Genomic DNA, 18,960 nt, shown 5'->3' on the forward strand with positions numbered 1-18,960 from the left:
GAGTGTTTGATGGGGACAGTGTAGAGGGAGCTTTACTCTGTATCTAACCCCGTGCTGTACCTGTCCTGGGAGTGTTTGATGGGGACAGTGTAGAGAGAGCTTTACTCTATATCTAACCCCGTGCTGTACCTGTCCTGGGAGTGTTTGATGGGGACAGTGTAGAGGGAGCTTTACTCTGTATCTAACCCCGTGCTGTACCTGTCCTGGGAGTGTTTAATGGGGATGGTGTAGAGGGAGCTTTACTCTGTATCTAACCCCGTGCTGTCCCTGTCCTGGGAATGTTTGATGGGGACAGTGTAGAGGGAGCTTTACTCTGTATCTAACCCCGTGCTGTCCCTGTCCTGGGAGTGTTTGATGGGGCAGTATATATTGAGCAGGATATAACATTTGCAAGCTCCAAGAGATTAATAAATGTTGCGTGTCACTGTGGTATGTATGAGTACCATTGAGTTGTGGATTCTTGTGAGGGTTAAATATTTGCTAATGAACTGATGGTTGCGATTGTTAACACTACAGAATCCAATGCCCTTGGACTCGAGGGTAGTTTACAATTGAAATTGTGTATCCTGATACACCAGTTTGACATCAATGAGTCAGAGAGAGATATGAAGTGTACACTCTTGATTACATTGCGCTCTGAGGTGTACACTCTCGGTTACGCTGTACGTTCCGAGGTGTACACTCTCGGTTACGCTGTACGTTCCGAGGTGTACACTCTCGGTTACGCTGTACGTTCCGAGGTGTACACTCTCGGTTACGCTGTACGTTCCGAGGTGTACACTCTCGGTTACGCTGTACGTTCCGAGGTGTACACTCTCGGTTACGCTGTACGTTCCGAGGTGTACACTCTCGGTTACGCTGTACGTTCCGAGGTGTACACTCTCGGTTACGCTGTACGTTCCGAGGTGTACACTCTCGGTTACGCTGTACGTTCCGAGGTGTACACTCTCGGTTACGCTGTACGTTCCGAGGTGTACACTCTCGGTTACGCTGTACGTTCCGAGGTGTACACTCTCGGTTACGCTGTACGTTCCGAGGTGTACACTCTCGGTTACGCTGTACGTTCCGAGGTGTACACTCTCGGTTACGCTGTACGTTCCGAGGTGTACACTCTCGGTTACGCTGTACGTTCCGAGGTGTACACTCTCGGTTACGCTGTACGTTCCGAGGTGTACACTCTCGGTTACGCTGTACGTTCCGAGGTGTACACTCTCGGTTACGCTGTACGTTCCGAGGTGTACACTCTCGGTTACGCTGTACGTTCCGAGGTGTACACTCTCGGTTACGCTGTACGTTCCGAGGTGTACACTCTCGGTTACGCTGTACGTTCCGAGGTGTACACTCTCGGTTACGCTGTACGTTCCGAGGTGTACACTCTCGGTTACGCTGTACGATCCGAGGTGTACACTCTCGGTTACGCTGTACGTTCCGAGGTGTACACTCTCGGTTACGCTGTACGTTCCGAGGTGTACACTCTCGGTTACGCTGTACGTTCCGAGGTGTACACTCTCGGTTATGCTGTATGTTCTGAGGTGTACACTCTCAGTTACAATGTGCGCTCTTGCTTAACCTCTGGTTCTGTCCCTTAAGCTTTGCGTCACTGCAGCCCAATGATCACCAGCAGCTTCAAGAACTAAAGTTGTGACTTTAGTGACCTAAGGTAGTGTCCTTTCTCGCTGGCCGCTTGAGTGATGAGGGTTGATTCGGGTGGGGTGGGAGGGGTTTGGGATGTTTGACCTCAGACGCCTTAAGGAGTGACTGAGCCTGATAGTGGGAAAGCTGAACGAAAGTTAGCAGTTTTCAGGCACTGCCAGAGGCTGAATCAGCTCACTCACCTGGTTAGATCCAGTAATTCCTCTTCCTCCCAACTTATCCCATCGAGGGGGATCCCACTGTCAAGATTCCCTCCCTCATGGAAATCTCAATAACGGGATTCCCTTTTCCATGGTGGGGGGTGGGGGTTCCACTAATGGGATTCCCTCTTGGGACTTATTCTCCCAGAACATTCCCAGTAATGAGGACCCTCTCTCCCATGGTACCCACACCATTAAGAGTAACACAGGGTGACAGCACACGTTTACACTTGTGTGAGGCCAACGAGAGCGGATTCTTCCTTGGAAATCAATGGGAAAACAAACAGCCCAGCATGGAACCACACAGAGTGATCACAGTGCATGGTCACCTAAACAGGGCTAATTCATACCTGGGCAACAAGCACAGCCCAGCATGGAACCACACAGAGTGATCACAGTGCATGGTCACCTAAACAGGGCTAATTCATACCTGGGCAACAAGCACAGCCCAGCATGGAACCACACAGAGTGATCACAGTGCATGGTCACCTAAACAGGGCTAATTCATACCTGGGCAACAAGCACAGCCCAGCCATTATAACGATGGAGCCTTTATACAAAGAATGGAATAATCACTGGCAGTGACTCTTCTGACAAATTCACCCCAGTATCTATTTCCCTTTGTAACTCACTCCCAGTATCTAGTATTCACTCTTACTCCCAGTATCAAGTAATCACTGTTACTCACTCCCAGATCTATTACCTTCTGTTACTGACTTCCAGTATCTGTTACCCTCTGTTACTCACTCCCATATCTTCTACTCTGTTACTCACTCCCATATCTATTACCCTCTGTTACTCACTCCTATATCTATTACCCTCTGTTACTCACTCCCATATCTTTTACCCTCTGTTACTCACTCCCATATCTTTTACCCTCTGTTACTCACTCCTATATCTATTACCCTCTGTTACTCACTCCTATATCTATTACCCTCTGTTACTCACTCCCATATCTTTTACCTTCTGTTACTTACTCCCATATCTATTACCCTGTTACTCACTCCCTTATCTATTACCCTCTTTTACTCACTCCGATGTCTTTTACCCTCTGTTACTCACTCCCATACCTATTACCCTCTGTTACTTCCAGTATCTATTACCCTCTGTTACTCACTCTCAGTATCTATTACCCTCTGTTACTCACTCCCAGTATCTATTACCCTATGTTACTCACGCCCAGTATCTATTACCCTCTGTTATTCACTCCCAGTTTCAGTTGCTGACTCTCCCTATTACTCACTTGTAGAGCCCTTACTGCTGTTATTCTTTGTGGACGCTGTTTTTTTTCCCTCTGGTTGTTTATATTTTGTTTACCTTTGCTGGTTTGGTTTCTCTAATGCGGTAGTAGTTTTGTGTAGTATTGTAAATGGGTGATCAACTTTGCAGTCCAGTATCCTCGTGTGATACTGGGTATCTGCAGAGCTTACTCAGTGCTTGTTTGTGTATAATATGTACTGTGCCCCACCCTCTAAATCACACAGCTGTCCTGTGGCTCGTGGACTTGCCTGTTGAGTAACACGTTGCCAGTGACCCCTGACCCTTGTGGCCTATCTAGGATTGTCACTGTGCAAGGGCAGGGTCTCAACTGACTGGCCCAGCCCTCAAGGTGGGTAGCTGCTTTATTGCTGATGGCAGTTTAGTTGAGGTCCCATCCTCATTCAACAACCCTTGTTCCAGTCGTTATAACTGTGGCATTGGCCCCACTTGCTGCCCCTGGATGTCTCTGGAAGATGAGGGAATCTCTTTAGAGCTTTGTCTCTGTGGAATCCATAAGACATAGGAGCAGAAATTAGGCCAATCGGCCCATCGAGTCTGCTCCGCCATTCAATCATGGCTGATAAGTTTCTCAACCCCATTCTCCCGCCTTCTCCCCGTAACCTTTGATCCCCTTACCAATCAAGAACCTAGCTATCTCCGTCTTAAATACACTCAATGACCTGGCCTCCACAGCCTTCTGTGGCAATGAATTCCATAGATTACCACTCTCTGGCTAAACAAGTTTCTCCTCATCTCTGTTCTGAAAGGTCTTCCCTTTACTCTGAGGCTGTGCCCTCGGGTCCTAGTCTCTCCTACTAATGAAAACATCTTCCCCACGTCCACTCTATCCAGGCCCAAGCTGGTGTTGGTTAGCTGGATGTTACAAAGACTGTGCAGCACAGAAAAGGCCATTTGGCCCCTTTGGTCCTTACCAGTGTCCAGTGTTTCTGCTCCAAACAAGTCTCCTCCCACTTCCTCTAACTCCATTAAAATATCCTTCAATTCCTTTCTCCCTCATGTGTTCATCCAACTTCCCTGTGAATGTATCTCTGCTGTTCACCTCCACCACTCTCTGTGGTAGCGGGGGGTCCCATATTCTCCCCACTCTTTGGGTAAAGGAGTTTCTCCTGGATTCCCAATTGATTTATTAGTGACTATTTCATACTGACGACCCATGAATCTGGTCTCCCCACAAGTGGGAAACATCTTCTCTACGCCTGCCCCTCGAACCCTTTCCTAATCTTAACAATCTCTAACCAGGTCACCCGTCAGCCTCCTCTATCAGCCTGATAGAGAAACCCTCTCATTCTGACACCGTTCCATACATTGTCTTTGTGAATCTTCTCTGGTGCCTCTATGTCCTTTTTATGATCTGAAGTGTGCACAGGACTCTGAGTGTGGCTATTATACACAACACTGACTCTGCCTTTGCGATACTCTGCCCAGTGACCCAGCCTTTGGCCTGCAGCTTAACATCTTAATCCGCCTAACGCTCGCAGATCCGGATCAGTGGAGGACGGTCGCGTTTCGAGGGCAGAGTGGAGGTTCTGACAACAATAGCTAATGGAACTCAGCAATGGGGCCTGCTATGCGGAGAAGGCTGGGGGACTCTGGAGGCCATGGTGGCTTGTCGGCAGCTGGGCATTGGATACGCCAACCATGGCGTCCAAGTATGTACGTCTTGACCGTCCTGCTCACACCCCCACACCCCAGAACCCGTGCAGGTCACGGTGCAGCGAGCTCTCCGCTAATCTGGTTCAGTCCTCTTAGACCCACACTCCAACTGCACTGCTGTAGGCCGATTATTTAAACTACTGGAGCAGGGACAGGTCAGAGGTTAAACACTAAATGGAGTGGGCAGGGTGGGGCAAAGAGAGAGGGAGGGGGGAAAGGAGAGAGAGACTGAGGGGGAGAGGAAAGGAGAGGGAAACAGAGGAGGGAGTGAGGGGGAGAAGAAAGGAGAGAGAGAGAGATAGAGGAGAGAGAGTGAGAGGGGGAAAGAAAGGAGAGGGAAGGGAATGGAGTGAGTGAGGGGAGTGACAGAGGTTGGGAGATAATGAGGGGGTGAGAATGATAGAGGGCTAGGAGGGGGGAGGGAGGCTGAGAGATGGAGAAGGCAAGTGTGTGCGAGTGTGGGAAGGCACTGAGAGAGACTGAGCAAGTGAAGGGCAGGAATTGAGAGAGAGAGAGAGAGAGCGAGATTAGAGAGATTGAAGATGAGGGGGAGAGGGTGAGACTGAGGAGAAAGGTGAGAGGGAGAGAGGGAGTGAGAGAAGGTGAGACACAGAAGGGAGGGAGTGAGAGACTGAGAGAGAGTGAGAGATGGATGGAAAGAGAAAGAGAGACAGAGAGAAAGGAGGGTGCACAGGGTTGGGGCAGGGACCTGCATGCTGACAACGGTGAGAATTTTCCACAGATCCGGATTGTCGGTGGGAGAACAAACTACGAGGGTCGTGTGGAAATTCTGCACGGCAAAAAGTGGGGGATAATATGCAGTGACAGGTGGACCACGAATGAAGCAATGGTGGCGTGTCGGCAGTTGGGTCTGGGCTATTCCCTGCATGCAGTCACGGTATGTACAACCCAGGAAAGCCAGCGGAGTGGACAGGAACAGTGCGAATGTAGATGTGCTATAGGCGAGGGAGATTATTTATGCCTTCCTCAAGGCTTCTGGTGCCAGTGGCCGGGTGCCCTATGCCCCAAGGAGTAGTGGAGAGTTTGCAGGCTGATTAACCGGGGACCATGAAAGTGTGCATAGCTAGCAGCCGCTGGCACAGGGCCTGGGAGAGGACAGTTTTTATGGGTTCAGTTAGGGGCCCCTCACAAGGATCGTCAGACACAAGGATTCCCCCTGGGTTTCCGAGCTGAACTCCACTTCTCTGTCCTTAGTGGATTTCAAGACCTAAATCCCTGGACGTGCAGGTAGGGGGAATGTCACCACATGACCACAGACTGGCTCCATGGACCGAGGAGTGACTGAAAACCAGAAGCAGCGACACTGAGCTCAGCAGTGAGATACCCTGAGGGACTGAGGCCATGAGCCTCTGGGCAGTGTGGTCAGTGCCAGGCCTCTCCTTGCTGGGAAACCCTGGCAAGGCCCACTCCTGATTGCCCACACTCATCTACTGTGGGTTTGCAGACGCACGTGGCCCAGGCTGGGCGAGGACAGCAGGTTCCCGTTCCCTGTGAGACATTAATGAACCACGTGGGATAGCTTCATGTTCTGGTGCTGGTCCACAAATTACCGGCTTTACTGGGTTCACTTCCTGCCCTGGTGGGATTTGAACTCTCCGCCTCCGGTTACTGGTTCAGTGTTTGCACTTCGAGGCTAAGGTACCCAATATCAACTTACTGAGCGACCCTCTTCCCAACGGCTTTCCCCTTTCAGTCACCACTCCTGCCCTCTGCAGATACCATGGAATGACCAGTTGGCCTATTGTGGCATTATGCCTGAGAAATATTAGTCCAGACCAGGGCCCTACCTTTGGTTTCCAGGCCACACATTGCAGACACACACGCGGGTGTGTCAGTGGTCTGCTTTGGGGGTGTTTCCCACAAGGTTGGCTGCGTTAGTCCCAGTGAGCCAGGGAGGCAGGCCCATGTCTGGGCTCCTTCGGCCTGCGTCTTCCTGTTTCCTTCACGCTGGTCTCCAGTAAGGAAGGGAAGTCTCAGAGCCCCCTGCAAGAACATAAGAAATAAGAGGGGTAGGCTATTCAGCCCCTCAGTCCTGTCCAGCCATTCTTTAAGGTCATGGCTGATCTTCTGCCTCAACCCTACTCTCCTGCCTGCTCCCCCATATCCCTTCGAGATCAAAAACCTACCTCAGTCTTGAACATACTCAATGACTGAGCATCCACAGCCCCCTGGAGTAGAGAGTTCCGAAGATTCCCTACCCTCTGTGTGAAGAAATTTCTCCCCATTTCAGTCCTAAATGGCCGACCCTTTGTCCTGAGACTGTGACCCCCTGGCTCTAGACTCTTCAGCAAGTTTGAATTGAAGGACATATCCAGTTCCCCTGCACTCGATTGATGGGACTACAGCCTAACATCAGGGTATTAGAGTCATAGAATTCTACAGCACTGGTGGAGGCCAATTGGCCGATTGTACCTGTGCCCAGGTTGCTGAATAAGTGCATCCACGTCTCATTTACCTTCTAGATTCTTGTGTTGGGAACTAGGGCTGATGAATGTTAGCACACTTAACCTTTGACCACCCCCCCCCTCATTGTTTCCAAGGAAACCTGGTACTGGGATGCCGACACTGGTGCCAAAGAGATGGTTCTGAGCGGAGTGAAGTGTACTGGAAATGAGATGACGCTGAGCCAGTGTCAGAACCATGGAGCCAATGTGAAATGCAAGAAGACTGGGGCACGTTTTGCAGCTGGAGTGATATGTTCTGAGAGTAAGGATCCTCCGGTGTCTCTGTCTTGTGATTGGGGTGGGATGGCTCATCCTTGTTTCCAAATCGCTCCATGGCCTTGCCCCTTCCTCTCTCCCTATCCTCGGGGCCCCACAACCCTCCGAGATCTCTGTGCTCCTCTACCTCTGGCATCTTGACCATCCCCAATCTTAATAGCTCCGCCACTGGCAATGGTGCCATCATCTGCCTGGGCCCCAAGCTCTGGAATTCCCTCCCTCAACCTCACCGCCTCTCTACCCCACTCTTCTCCTTTAAGACATTGTTAAAACCTACCTCTTTGACCAAGCTTTTCCTTATTAAAAGCCATTTTCCTTATGGCTCAGTGTCATATTTATGTTTGATAATCACTGCCCTGAGTTGTTTTCATCTTTAAAGGGGCTATAAAAATGCAAGTTGTTGTTGTACCGCTGCTACAGACACCACCCAACCCCCCCCTCCGCCCATCACCCCCCCCTCTATCCACACAAAAGTTAAAATCCTTCAAACTTAAACCCCCTCAATTACGCCAGCCCTTAATCTTCTAATGCAGGCCAAGTCTATGTAACTCACCCTCATAATCTTTTAAATATATATATTTATTATTTCATGGGATGTGGGTGTCACCGGAAAGGCCAGCATTTATTGCCTGTCCCTAATTGCCCTTTGAGGGCAGTTAAGAGTCAACCACATTGCTGTGGATCTGGAATCACATGTAGGCCAGACCAGGTAAGGACGATAGATTTCCTTCCCCAAAGGACATTAGCGAGACAGATGGGATTTTACAACAATCGATAATAATTTCACGGTCACCGTTACTGAGACTGGCTTTATATTCCAGATTTATTCAGTGAATTTAAATTTAACGAGCTGCCGTGGTGGGATTTGGACCCATGTCCCCAGAGCATTACTACAATAAAAACAGAAAATGTTGGAAAAAAACACGTAGGTCTGGGCAGCATCTGTGGAGAGAGAGAGAAACAGAGTTAACGTTTCGAGTCCGTGTTTCTCTCCTTCAGAACGGAAGAGAGGTGGAACTGTGATGGATTTTATATTGTTGAAGAGAAGGGGTGGAGCAGGTGGAGCAAAATAGAAGTTCAGGGAAAGGTAGGAGCTCCGGAGAGATTCGGGAAACATGTCACGGACGCAAGACAAAGGGAGGGGTAATGATAGTGTCAAAGACTAAGGCAGGTGTTAATAGTGGCATAAAGGTCAGTTAGCAGAATCTGTTGACAGCAGAACATGGGTCAGTGCTCTCTGAAAGCAAAACATGAGAACAAGATACAGACTGGCCCTTGTGGAAGGGGTTTTCCTCTGCATTACTAGTCCAGTGACATTACCACTATGCCACCATCTCCCCAATTAATTTAAATTTAACCCTTTTAGCCCTGGTGAATCTGAACTGCACCTCCTCGAAGGCCAGTATATCCTTCTGAGGTGTGGTGTCCAGAATTGAAAGCAGTTGTCAAGGATTGCAGCTCAGATATATCATCAGTCAGACTGGGACTCCCTCTGCATTACCGTTTCTCAAACCAAATCTCTGATTAACCTTGTTAACGTTTCGAGCTCGTATGACTCTTCTTCATATGGATTTGAAACGTTAGCTCTGTTTTTCTCTCCACAGACTCTGTCAGACCTACTGAGTCTTTCCAGCACTTTCTGTTTCTGTTTCAGATTTCCAACATCCGCAGTATTTTGCTTTTATCTCCTTAACCTTCTCTGCTCCAGTGGAAACGTCCCCAGTTTCTCGACTCTTTACGCATCATCGCAGTTTCTCATTTTTTTAATATTCATTGTTGGGACGTGGGCTTCGCTGGCTGGGTCAGCGTTTATTGCCCATCCCTAATTGCCCCTTGAGTAGGTGGTGGTGAGCCACCTACAACTGAGTGGCTTGCAAGACCATTTCAGAGGGCAGTTATGAGTCAATCAGCTGCTGTGGGTCTGGAGCCACATGTAGGCCAGACCAGACCAGGTAAGGACGGCAGATTTCCTTCCCTTAAAGACATTAGTGAACCAGATGGGTTTATATAACAATCCAACAGTTTCATGATCATTATTACTGAGACTAGTATTTAATTTCAGATTTTATTAATTAATTGAATTTAAATTCTCCTGGCTGTTGTGGTGGGATTTGAACTCATATCTCTGGAGCATTCATCCAGGTCTCAGGATGATTAACCATTACCACTATGCTACCGTTTCCCTAAATCCTTGGTATCATCTTGGTGAATCTACACTGTGCACTCTCAGTGGTTTTAATGTTCTCTCTATAACACGGTCTCTGAACCTGTACACTGTAACCTTGCCCAAGGAATGCTTTGTGTATGTTTGTTATGACTCGATCCCGTGGAGAGAGTCTATGTCCAGCTCAAACCAGCTCAGGACCAAGCACTCCCATGGGTTGGGTACAGTCCAGAACTCCCTAATACACTGGCAATGTGCTCCTCCATTTTATATTTGTTTCAGCATGAAGTGCTGTTAGGTCAGTTCCGCTATAGTACAGAGTGACCTCTCAATTACAGATAGTGCACTAATCCAACAATTCCCAGTTCAGGCACGGAACAGCTCAGGAATGCTCCAGTCCAGATCCCATCCTGATCACTATGCAGTGACCATGTGCTGGTGAGCGAGTGTGGGCAATGCATGAGGACCGGATCGGGACTGGAGGTGATGACTCAAGCCCAGTAATTGAACAAAGAACAAAGAAAAGTACAGCACAGGAACAGGCCCTTCGGCCCTCCAAGCCTGCGCCGATCATATTGCCCGTCAACTAAAACATTTTGCACTTCCGGGGTCCGTATCCCTCTATTCCCATCCTATTCTTGTATTTGTCAAGCTGCCTCTTAAACACCACTATCGTACCTGCTTCCACCACCTCCTCTGGCCGCGAATTCCAGACACTCACTACCCTCTGCGTAAAAAACTTACCCCGCACATCTCCTTTATAATTTTCTCCTCTCACCTTAAATCTATATCCCCTAGTAATTGACTCTTCCACCCTGGGAAAAAGCTTCTGACTATCTACTCTGTCCATGCCACTCATAATTTTGTAAACTTCTATCAAGTCACCCCTCAATCTCCGTCGCTCTAGTGAGAACAATCCGAGTTTCTCCAACCTCTCCTCATAGCTAATAACCTCCAGACCAGGCAGCATCCTGGTAAACCTCCTCTGCACCCTCTCCAACGCCTCCATATCCTTCTGGTAATGTGGTGACCAGAATTGCATGCAATATTCCAAGTGTGGCCTAACCAAGGTTCTATACAGCTGCAGCATGACTTCCCAGCTTTCATACTCAATACCCCTGCCAATGAAGGAAAGCATGTCATATGCCTTCCTGACTACCTTATCCACCTGCGTTCCCACTTTCAGTGACCTGTGGATCTGTACACCCAGATCCCTCTGCCCGTCGATGCACTTAAGGGTTCTGCCATTTACTGTATAATTCCTGCCTGTATTAGACCTTCCAAAATGCATTACCTTGCATTTGTCCGGATTAAACTCCATCTGCCATTTCTCCGCCCAAGTCTCCAACCGATCTATATCCCATTGTATCCTTTGACAATCCTCTTCACTATCTGCAACTCCTCCAACCTTAGTGTCATCTGCAAACTTACTAATTAGCCCAGTTACATTTTCCTCCAAATCATTTATGTATACTACAAACAGCAATGGTCCCAGCACTGATCCCTGCGGAACTCCAATAGTCACAGCTCTCCATTCAGAAAAGCACCTTCCACTGCTACCCTCTGTCTTCTATGACCAAGCCAATTCTGTATCCATCTTGCCAGCTCACCTCTGATCCTGTGCGACTTTACCCTCTGTACCAGTCTGCCATGAGGGACCTTGTCAAAGGCCTTACTGAAATCCATGTATATAACATCCACTGCCCTTCCATCGTCGATCATCTTTGTCATTTCCTTGAAAAACTCGATCAAGTTAGTGAGACACGATCTCTCCTTCACAAAACCATGCTGCCTCTCACTAATACACCCATTTGCTTCCAAATGGTAGTAAATCCTGTCACGAAGAATCTTCTCCAATAATTTCCCTACCACTGACGTAAGGCTCACTGGCCTGTAATTTCCTGGATTATCCCTGCTACCCTGCTTAAACAATGGAACAACATTGGCCATTCTGCAGTCCTCTGGGACCTCACCCGTAGCCAGTGAGGATACAAAGATTTCTGTCAAGGCCCCAGCAATCTCCTCCTTTGCCTCCCTCAGTACTCTGGGGTAGATCCCATCTGGCCCTGGGGACTTATCCACCTTAGTATTCTTCAAGACACCGAACACCTTTTTTGATCTCAACATGATCCAGGCTTTCTACACACTCTTTCCTAGATAAATCGACCGCTAAGTCCTTCTCTTTGGTGAATACTGATGAGAAGTATTCATTCAGTATCTCTCCCATTTCTTTTGGCTCCACACACAGATTCCCACCTCTGTCCCTGAGTGGGCCTACCCTTTCCCTGGCTGCCCTCTTGCCCAGATTGGATGGACTATTGCTACTCACTGCCCAGAATGATATGTAGGTTGGCCTCGGCTGGGGGAGTTAACACTTGTTGGTGTCTGGGAGACTGTGTCCCAGCATGACTCAGGATCTCCAGGGTGGGGGTGGCATTGTAAGGGGAGAAGAGTGGCATAAAAGACACTCCCCAACTTTTGTTCAGTATCATTGTCCAGTGCCACCTGTCACTGCTGCTCTGGCACAGTGTTCCAGTGCGATCTCCCACTGCTGCTCTGGCACAGTGCCCCAGTGCGATCTCCCACTGCTGCTCTGGCACAGTGCCCCAGTTCGATCTTCCACTGCTGCTCTGGTACAGTGCTCCAGTGCAATCTGCCACTGCTGCTCTGGCACAATGCTCCAGTGCGATCTTCCACTGCTGCTCTGGCACAGTGCTCCAGTGTGACGTCACAACTGCTCTGGCACAGTGTTCCAGTGTGATTTGTAACTGTTGCTCTGGCCCACTGTTCCAGCAGTGATGTCACTGCTCTTCTGGCACAGTGCTCTAGTGTGGTGTCGCTACTGCTCTGGCACAGTGATTTGTAACTGCTGCTCTGGTAGATGCTCCAACTTTTGAACATTATGTGCCCTATGTCTTCACAGCTTCGTCTGACTTGATCTTGGATGCGCGACTTGTCCAGCAGACTGCCTACATTGAGGATCGACCCCTCCACATGCTGTACTGTGCTGCCGAGGAGAACTGCCTGTCCAGCACTGCCAAGAATGCCAACTGGCCATATGGGCACCGCAGGCTCCTCCGCTTCTCCTCCGAAATTCACAACATCGGGCGGGCGGACTTCAGACCTAAGGCCGGCCGGCACTCCTGGGTCTGGCACGAATGTCACGGGTAAGAGTGGGGAGGCATTGCCAGATGGGAAGAAGGCTCCGTGGTTACCTGGGGGTCAGGGAAACTCAAAGGGACCAGAGAAAGGAGAATATTAAAGGCCAGTGAGAATGAGCAAGAGCCGTGGAGTTAAACTGTGGGGCTCAGGGGGGTGGGGAAGGCACAGGGCAGGCTCAGTTCTCCTAGTCAGGAGGAATGGTTAAAGCTGAGAACATTGACACAAACACAAGGGACAAGGGAATAGAGGAAGAGGGGAGGCCAGGTGAGAGTGTTTGATGGGGACAGTGTAGAGGGAGATTTACTCTGTATCTAACCCCGTGCTGTACCTGTCCTGGGAATGTTTGATGGGGACAGTGTAGAGGGAGCTTTACTCTGTATCTAACCCTGTGCTGTACCTGTCCTGGGAGTGTTTGATGGGGACAGTGTAGAGGGAGCTTTACTCTGTATCTAACCCCGTGCTGTACCTGTCCTGGGAGTGTTTGATGGGGACAGTGTAGAGGGAGCTTTACTCTGTATCTAGCCCCGTGCTGTACCTGTCCTGGGAGTGTTTGTTGGGGACAGTGTAGAGGGAGATTTACTCTGTATCTAACCCTGTGCAGGTTGTTGCACTATATGCTTGGGCAGTGAGTCTGAGTGGATCAGGATTGTGAGTTTGGCCTAAGATCCTCTTCCTCTCCCCACAGACACTACCACAGCATGGACATCTTCACCCATTACGATATCCTCACATTGAATGGCAGCAAGGTGGCAGAGGGACATAAGGCCAGCTTCTGCCTGGAGGACAGCGATTGTGATGACAGTGAGTGATGTTAAAACAACACCTTCTCTGTAAGTCAGGTAGAGCTCCAAGGTTGAAGGACATTGATCTTGCCGGCCGGGCTATGCTGCTATATCAATGCTGGTCTTTAGGAAGGGGACCCGTATCCATGGAAACCAGCAGTTCTTGCAGCTTCATGAGTCCCAGACTAGCATCTGGCAGTGGCACCGTTCCACATTCAGGTGGGCCTGTCTCAGTGTGCGAGGGGTGGTCTCACAAATCCTGTCACGTCCTCCTCCAAAACTCTGGATGCTGTTCACAACCTCACCCAGCAACTGGCCCTCCCTCCTCAGCCCTCAGAGTGCTGGACCGCAATGTGGGAATAGCACTGGGAGTCAGCGGGATTAACACTGGGACTTGGCACCATCCTCGCTAGGATCTGGTGGGAATAACACTGGGAGTTAACAGGATCAAAACTGGGAGATATTGGGATTATCACTGGGAAACAGTAGGATTAACAACAGGAAATGAGCAGGATTTACACAAAGGGAGGATGGCAGTATTAACACTGGCAGATGGCAGTATTAACACTGGCCGATGGCAGGATTAACACTGGCAGATGGCAGGATTAACACTGGCAGATGGCAGTATTAACACTGGCAGATGGCAGTATTAACACTGGCAGATGGCAGTATTAACACTGGCGGATGGCAGTATTAACACTGGCGGATGGCAGTATCAACACTGGCGGATGGCAGTATCAACACTGGGGGATGGAAGGTTTTTAACACTGGCAGATGGCAGTATTAACACTGGCAGGTGGCAGTATTAACACTGGCAGATGGCAGTACTAACACTGGCGGATGACAGTATTAACACTGGCAGATGGCAGTACTAACACTGGCAGATGGCAGTATTAACACTGGCAGATGGCAGTATTAACACTGGCGGATGGCAGTATTAACACTGGGGGATGGCAGTATTAACACTGGGGAATGGCAGGTTTTTAACACTGGCAGATGGCAGTATTAACACTGGCGGATGGCAGTATTAACACTGGCGGATGGCAGTATTAACACTGGCGGATGGCAGTATTAACACTGGCGGATGGCAGTATCAACACTGGCGGATGGCAGTATCAACACTGGCGGATGGCAGTATCAACACTGGCGGATGGCAGTATTAACACTGGCGGATGGCAGTATTAACGCTGGCAGATGGCAGTATTAACGCTGGCAGATGGCAGTATTAACACTGGCAGATGGCAGTATTAATACTGGCAGATGGCAGTACTAACACTGGCAGATGGCAGTATTAACACTGGCAGATGGCAGTACTAACACTGGCAGATGGCAGTATTAACACTGGCAGATGGCAGTATTAACACTGGGGGGTGGCAGTATTAACACTGGGGGATGGCAGGTTTTTAACACTGGCAGATGGCAGTATTAACACTGGCAGATGGCAGTATTAACACTGGCAGATGGCAGTATTAACACTGGCAGATGGCAGTATCAACACTGGCGGATGGCAGTATCAACACTGGCGGATGGCAGTATCAACACTGGCGGATGGCAGTATCAACACTGGCGGATGGCAGTATCAACACTGGCGGATGGCAGTATCAACACTGGCGGATGGCAGTATTAACACTGGCGGATGGCAGTATTAACACTGGCAGATGGCAGTATTAACACTGGCAGATGGCAGTATTAACACTGGCAGATGGCAGTATTAACACTGGCAGATGGCAGTATTAACACTGGCGGATGGCAGTATTAACACTGGCGGATGGCAGTATCAACACTGGCGGATGGCAGTATCAACACTGGGGGATGGAAGGTTTTTAACACTGGCAGATGGCAGTATTAACACTGGCAGGTGGCAGTATTAACACTGGCAGATGGCAGTACTAACACTGGCGGATGACAGTATTAACACTGGCAGATGGCAGTACTAACACTGGCAGATGGCAGTATTAACACTGGCAGATGGCAGTATTAACACTGGCGGATGGCAGTATTAACACTGGGGGATGGCAGTATTAACACTGGGGAATGGCAGGTTTTTAACACTGGCAGATGGCAGTATTAACACTGGCGGATGGCAGTATTAACACTGGCGGATGGCAGTATTAACACTGGCGGATGGCAGTATCAACACTGGCGGATGGCAGTATCAACACTGGCGGATGGCAGTATCAACACTGGCGGATGGCAGTATTAACACTGGCGGATGGCAGTATTAACGCTGGCAGATGGCAGTATTAACGCTGGCAGATGGCAGTATTAATACTGGCAGATGGCAGTACTAACACTGGCAGATGGCAGTACTAACACTGGCAGATGGCAGTATTAACACTGGCAGATGGCAGTACTAACACTGGCAGATGGCAGTATTAACACTGGCAGATGGCAGTATTAACACTGGGGGGTGGCAGTATTAACACTGGGGGATGGCAGGTTTTTAACACTGGCAGATGGCAGTATTAACACTGGCAGATGGCAGTATTAACACTGGCAGATGGCAGTATTAACACTGGCAGATGGCAGTATCAACACTGGCGGATGGCAGTATCAACACTGGCGGATGGCAGTATCAACACTGGCGGATGGCAGTATCAACACTGGCGGATGGCAGTATCAACACTGGCGGATGGCAGTATTAACACTGGCGGATGGCAGTATTAACACTGGCGGATGGCAGGTTTTTAACACTGGCGGATGGCAGGTTTTTAACACTGAGGGATGGCAGTATTAACACTGGGGGATGGCAGTATTAACACTGGGGGATGGCAGGTTTTTAACACTGGCAGATGGCAGTATTAACACTGGCAGATGGCAGTATTAACACTGGCAGATGGCAGTATTAACACTGGCAGATGGCAGTATTAACACTGGCGGATGGCAGTATCAACATTGGCGGATGGCAGTATCAACACTGGCGGATGGCAGTATCAACACTGGCGGATGGCAGTATCAACACTGGCGGATGGCAGTATTAACACTGGCGGATGGCAGGTTTTTAACACTGGCGGATGGCAGGTTTTTAACACTGGCGGATGGCAGGTTTTTAACACTGAGGGATGGCAGTATTAACACTGGGGGATGGCAGTATTAACACTGGGGGGTGGCAGTATTAACACTGGCAGATGGCAGTATTAACACTGGCAGAAGGCAGTACTAACACTGGCAGATGGCAGTACTAACACTGGCAGATGGCAGTATTAACACTGGCAGATGGCAGTATTAACACTGGCGGATGGCAGTATTAACACTGGGGGATGGCAGTATTAACACTGGGGGGGGGGGGGGTGGCAGGTTTTTAACACTGGCAGATGGCAGTATTAACACTGGCAGATGGCAGTATTAACACTGGCAGATGGCAGTATTAACACTGGCAGATGGCAGTACTAACACTGGCAGATGGCAGTATTAACACTGGCAGATGGCAGTATTAACACTGGGGGATGGCAGGTTTAACACTGGGGGATGGCAGGTTTAACACTGGGAGACGGCAGAGGATGGTCGCAATATTAAATCTAACCTGACCCTGGAGATTCAGTGTGGGCCACGCTGATTACCCTGAGTGGGGGAATGTTAAATCTGTTCGCACTCACACCAGCTCAGCTACAACACTGACTTTGTAGAGATCGAGCCCTGAATGTGATAGTGAGGAATCTTCACATTTTTGAATGAGTCTAGAATACCCGCTGTGCCTGGACACTATCTTTCACCCTTCAGGCGTTTGGAGTCAGGAGAGATGGTGTCGTCTCTCTGATGGGTCGGCCAACCACTGGCAACACAGAGATTTGTCAGGGACTTGGAATTCCCTCTGGGCGCTGGCTAAGTTAGTGAGGATTCTGTCATTTCCTGATCTTCCTTTTCACGGATCAGTGAGGCAGACATCTCCATCCACATCCGAAACTTGCTTCCAAATACAACCCAGACTAGCGTGCTGAGAGTTTCTGAGTGGGACCGTTTTGCACACTTGTCCCTTCAAGTCAGGAACCTAAGATCAGCCAACACAAAAAACATCTGCAGTGGGAGGCGAGCCAACTAGTCTTCGCACATTCCTTATACACTCCCCTCTATCACAGACCCTCCACCCTGCCCTTTAACCTTCTCCCATAGCCCTTGTCCAGTCTCCCCACTCATGAACAAATGTAGTTTCCTGATTGAAACGCCTGTACACTGTCCAATCCTCAAAAATATTTGAGTAAGGTTCCAGAATATTGGTCCATTTCCATTATCTGATAGCCACTGTGACCCTCCACTGACAGCTGCCTTCCCCACCAGAAGCATTGTGTCCTCACAGGAGCTTGTGCTGCCTCTTCATTGGGGCTCTTGGTGTTTGATGGAGCTGACATCTCAATGAGGTGTTGGGAGAGCATTAGAAGTATCAGCTGGAGGAGGCTATTCAGCCCATCTAGCCTACTCCACCATTCAGTAAGATCATGGATGATCTTCTACCTCAACTCCTCTTGACTGTACTGTCCACATATCCCTTAGAATCCCAAAATGTATTGACTTTATCTTGGATATACTCAACAACTGCGTATCCACAACTCTCCGGGCTGGAGAATCCCAAAGATTCACAACCTTCTGACTGAAGAAATTTGTCCTCATCTCAGATCTAAATATCCGGACCATTGTCCTGAGACTGCTCTAGTTCCAGTCAAAGCAAGCAACCTCTCAGCATGTAGCCTGTCAAACCCCCAAATAAATTTATACTTCCATCCTTCTACACAGCAGAGAGTATGGGGTGAAACACTGAGCATAGAAAAACTCTGTCATGCCAGGAACATCCTGAGATAATTTGACCACAGTGTTGCCAAGTCTCCATCCACAACTAACCAACTGTTGACTGTCTAATGGGGAAACCATTTACACTGCTCAAACAACCAGCTGCGATATTGATGTTCAGAATGGAAGATTTGGCCAATCTCTGTGCTCCTGTGTCTAACGAGCTTTTTGTCACCTTCAGATGTAGCCAAGAGATACGAGTGTGCGAACTTCGGGGAGCAGGGGATCACCGTGGGCTGCTGGGACTCTTATCGTCATGACATTGACTGCCAGTGGATTGACATCACAGACATCAAGCCTGGAAACTACATCATGCAGGTAAACCAGGAACCAGCAAGGAGGGCAGGGATTGGAGAGATCAGTTAATAGGTCATCATTCTGTGACTTGGTCATTCACTGTCCTTTCACACTCTGGGACAGTGGGTCACACGCTGTCCATTCACACTCTGGGACAGTGGGTTACACGCTGTCCTTTCACACTCTGGGACAGTGGGTCACACGCTGTCCTTTCACACTCTGGGACAGTGGGTCACACGCTGTCC

The 18,960-nt window shown here is 49.2% G+C and overlaps 1 protein-coding gene across 2 annotated transcripts in view; it reads left to right on the plus strand.

Moving 5' to 3' along the window:
- Positions 1-18,960, plus strand: part of loxl3a (lysyl oxidase-like 3a) — a 58,538-nt gene that overhangs the window by 21,229 nt on the left and 18,349 nt on the right. The window contains exons 5-9 of one of the 2 annotated variants that reach the window (XM_078536418.1): positions 5,530-5,685; positions 7,349-7,514; positions 12,616-12,859; positions 13,540-13,655; positions 18,600-18,736. In XM_078536418.1, coding sequence (XP_078392544.1) covers positions 5,530-5,685; positions 7,349-7,514; positions 12,616-12,859; positions 13,540-13,655; positions 18,600-18,736 — 819 coding nt within the window. Of the gene's footprint in view, positions 1-4,612; positions 4,784-5,529; positions 5,686-7,348; positions 7,515-12,615; positions 12,860-13,539; positions 13,656-18,599; positions 18,737-18,960 lie in introns of both variants that reach the window. The other variant, XM_078536417.1, reaches the window with a different exon arrangement.

This window comes from Cetorhinus maximus, unplaced genomic scaffold, assembly GCF_964194155.1.
Source record: "Cetorhinus maximus unplaced genomic scaffold, sCetMax3.hap1.1 HAP1_SCAFFOLD_1192, whole genome shotgun sequence".
Classification (NCBI taxonomy): domain Eukaryota; kingdom Metazoa; phylum Chordata; class Chondrichthyes; order Lamniformes; family Cetorhinidae; genus Cetorhinus; species Cetorhinus maximus.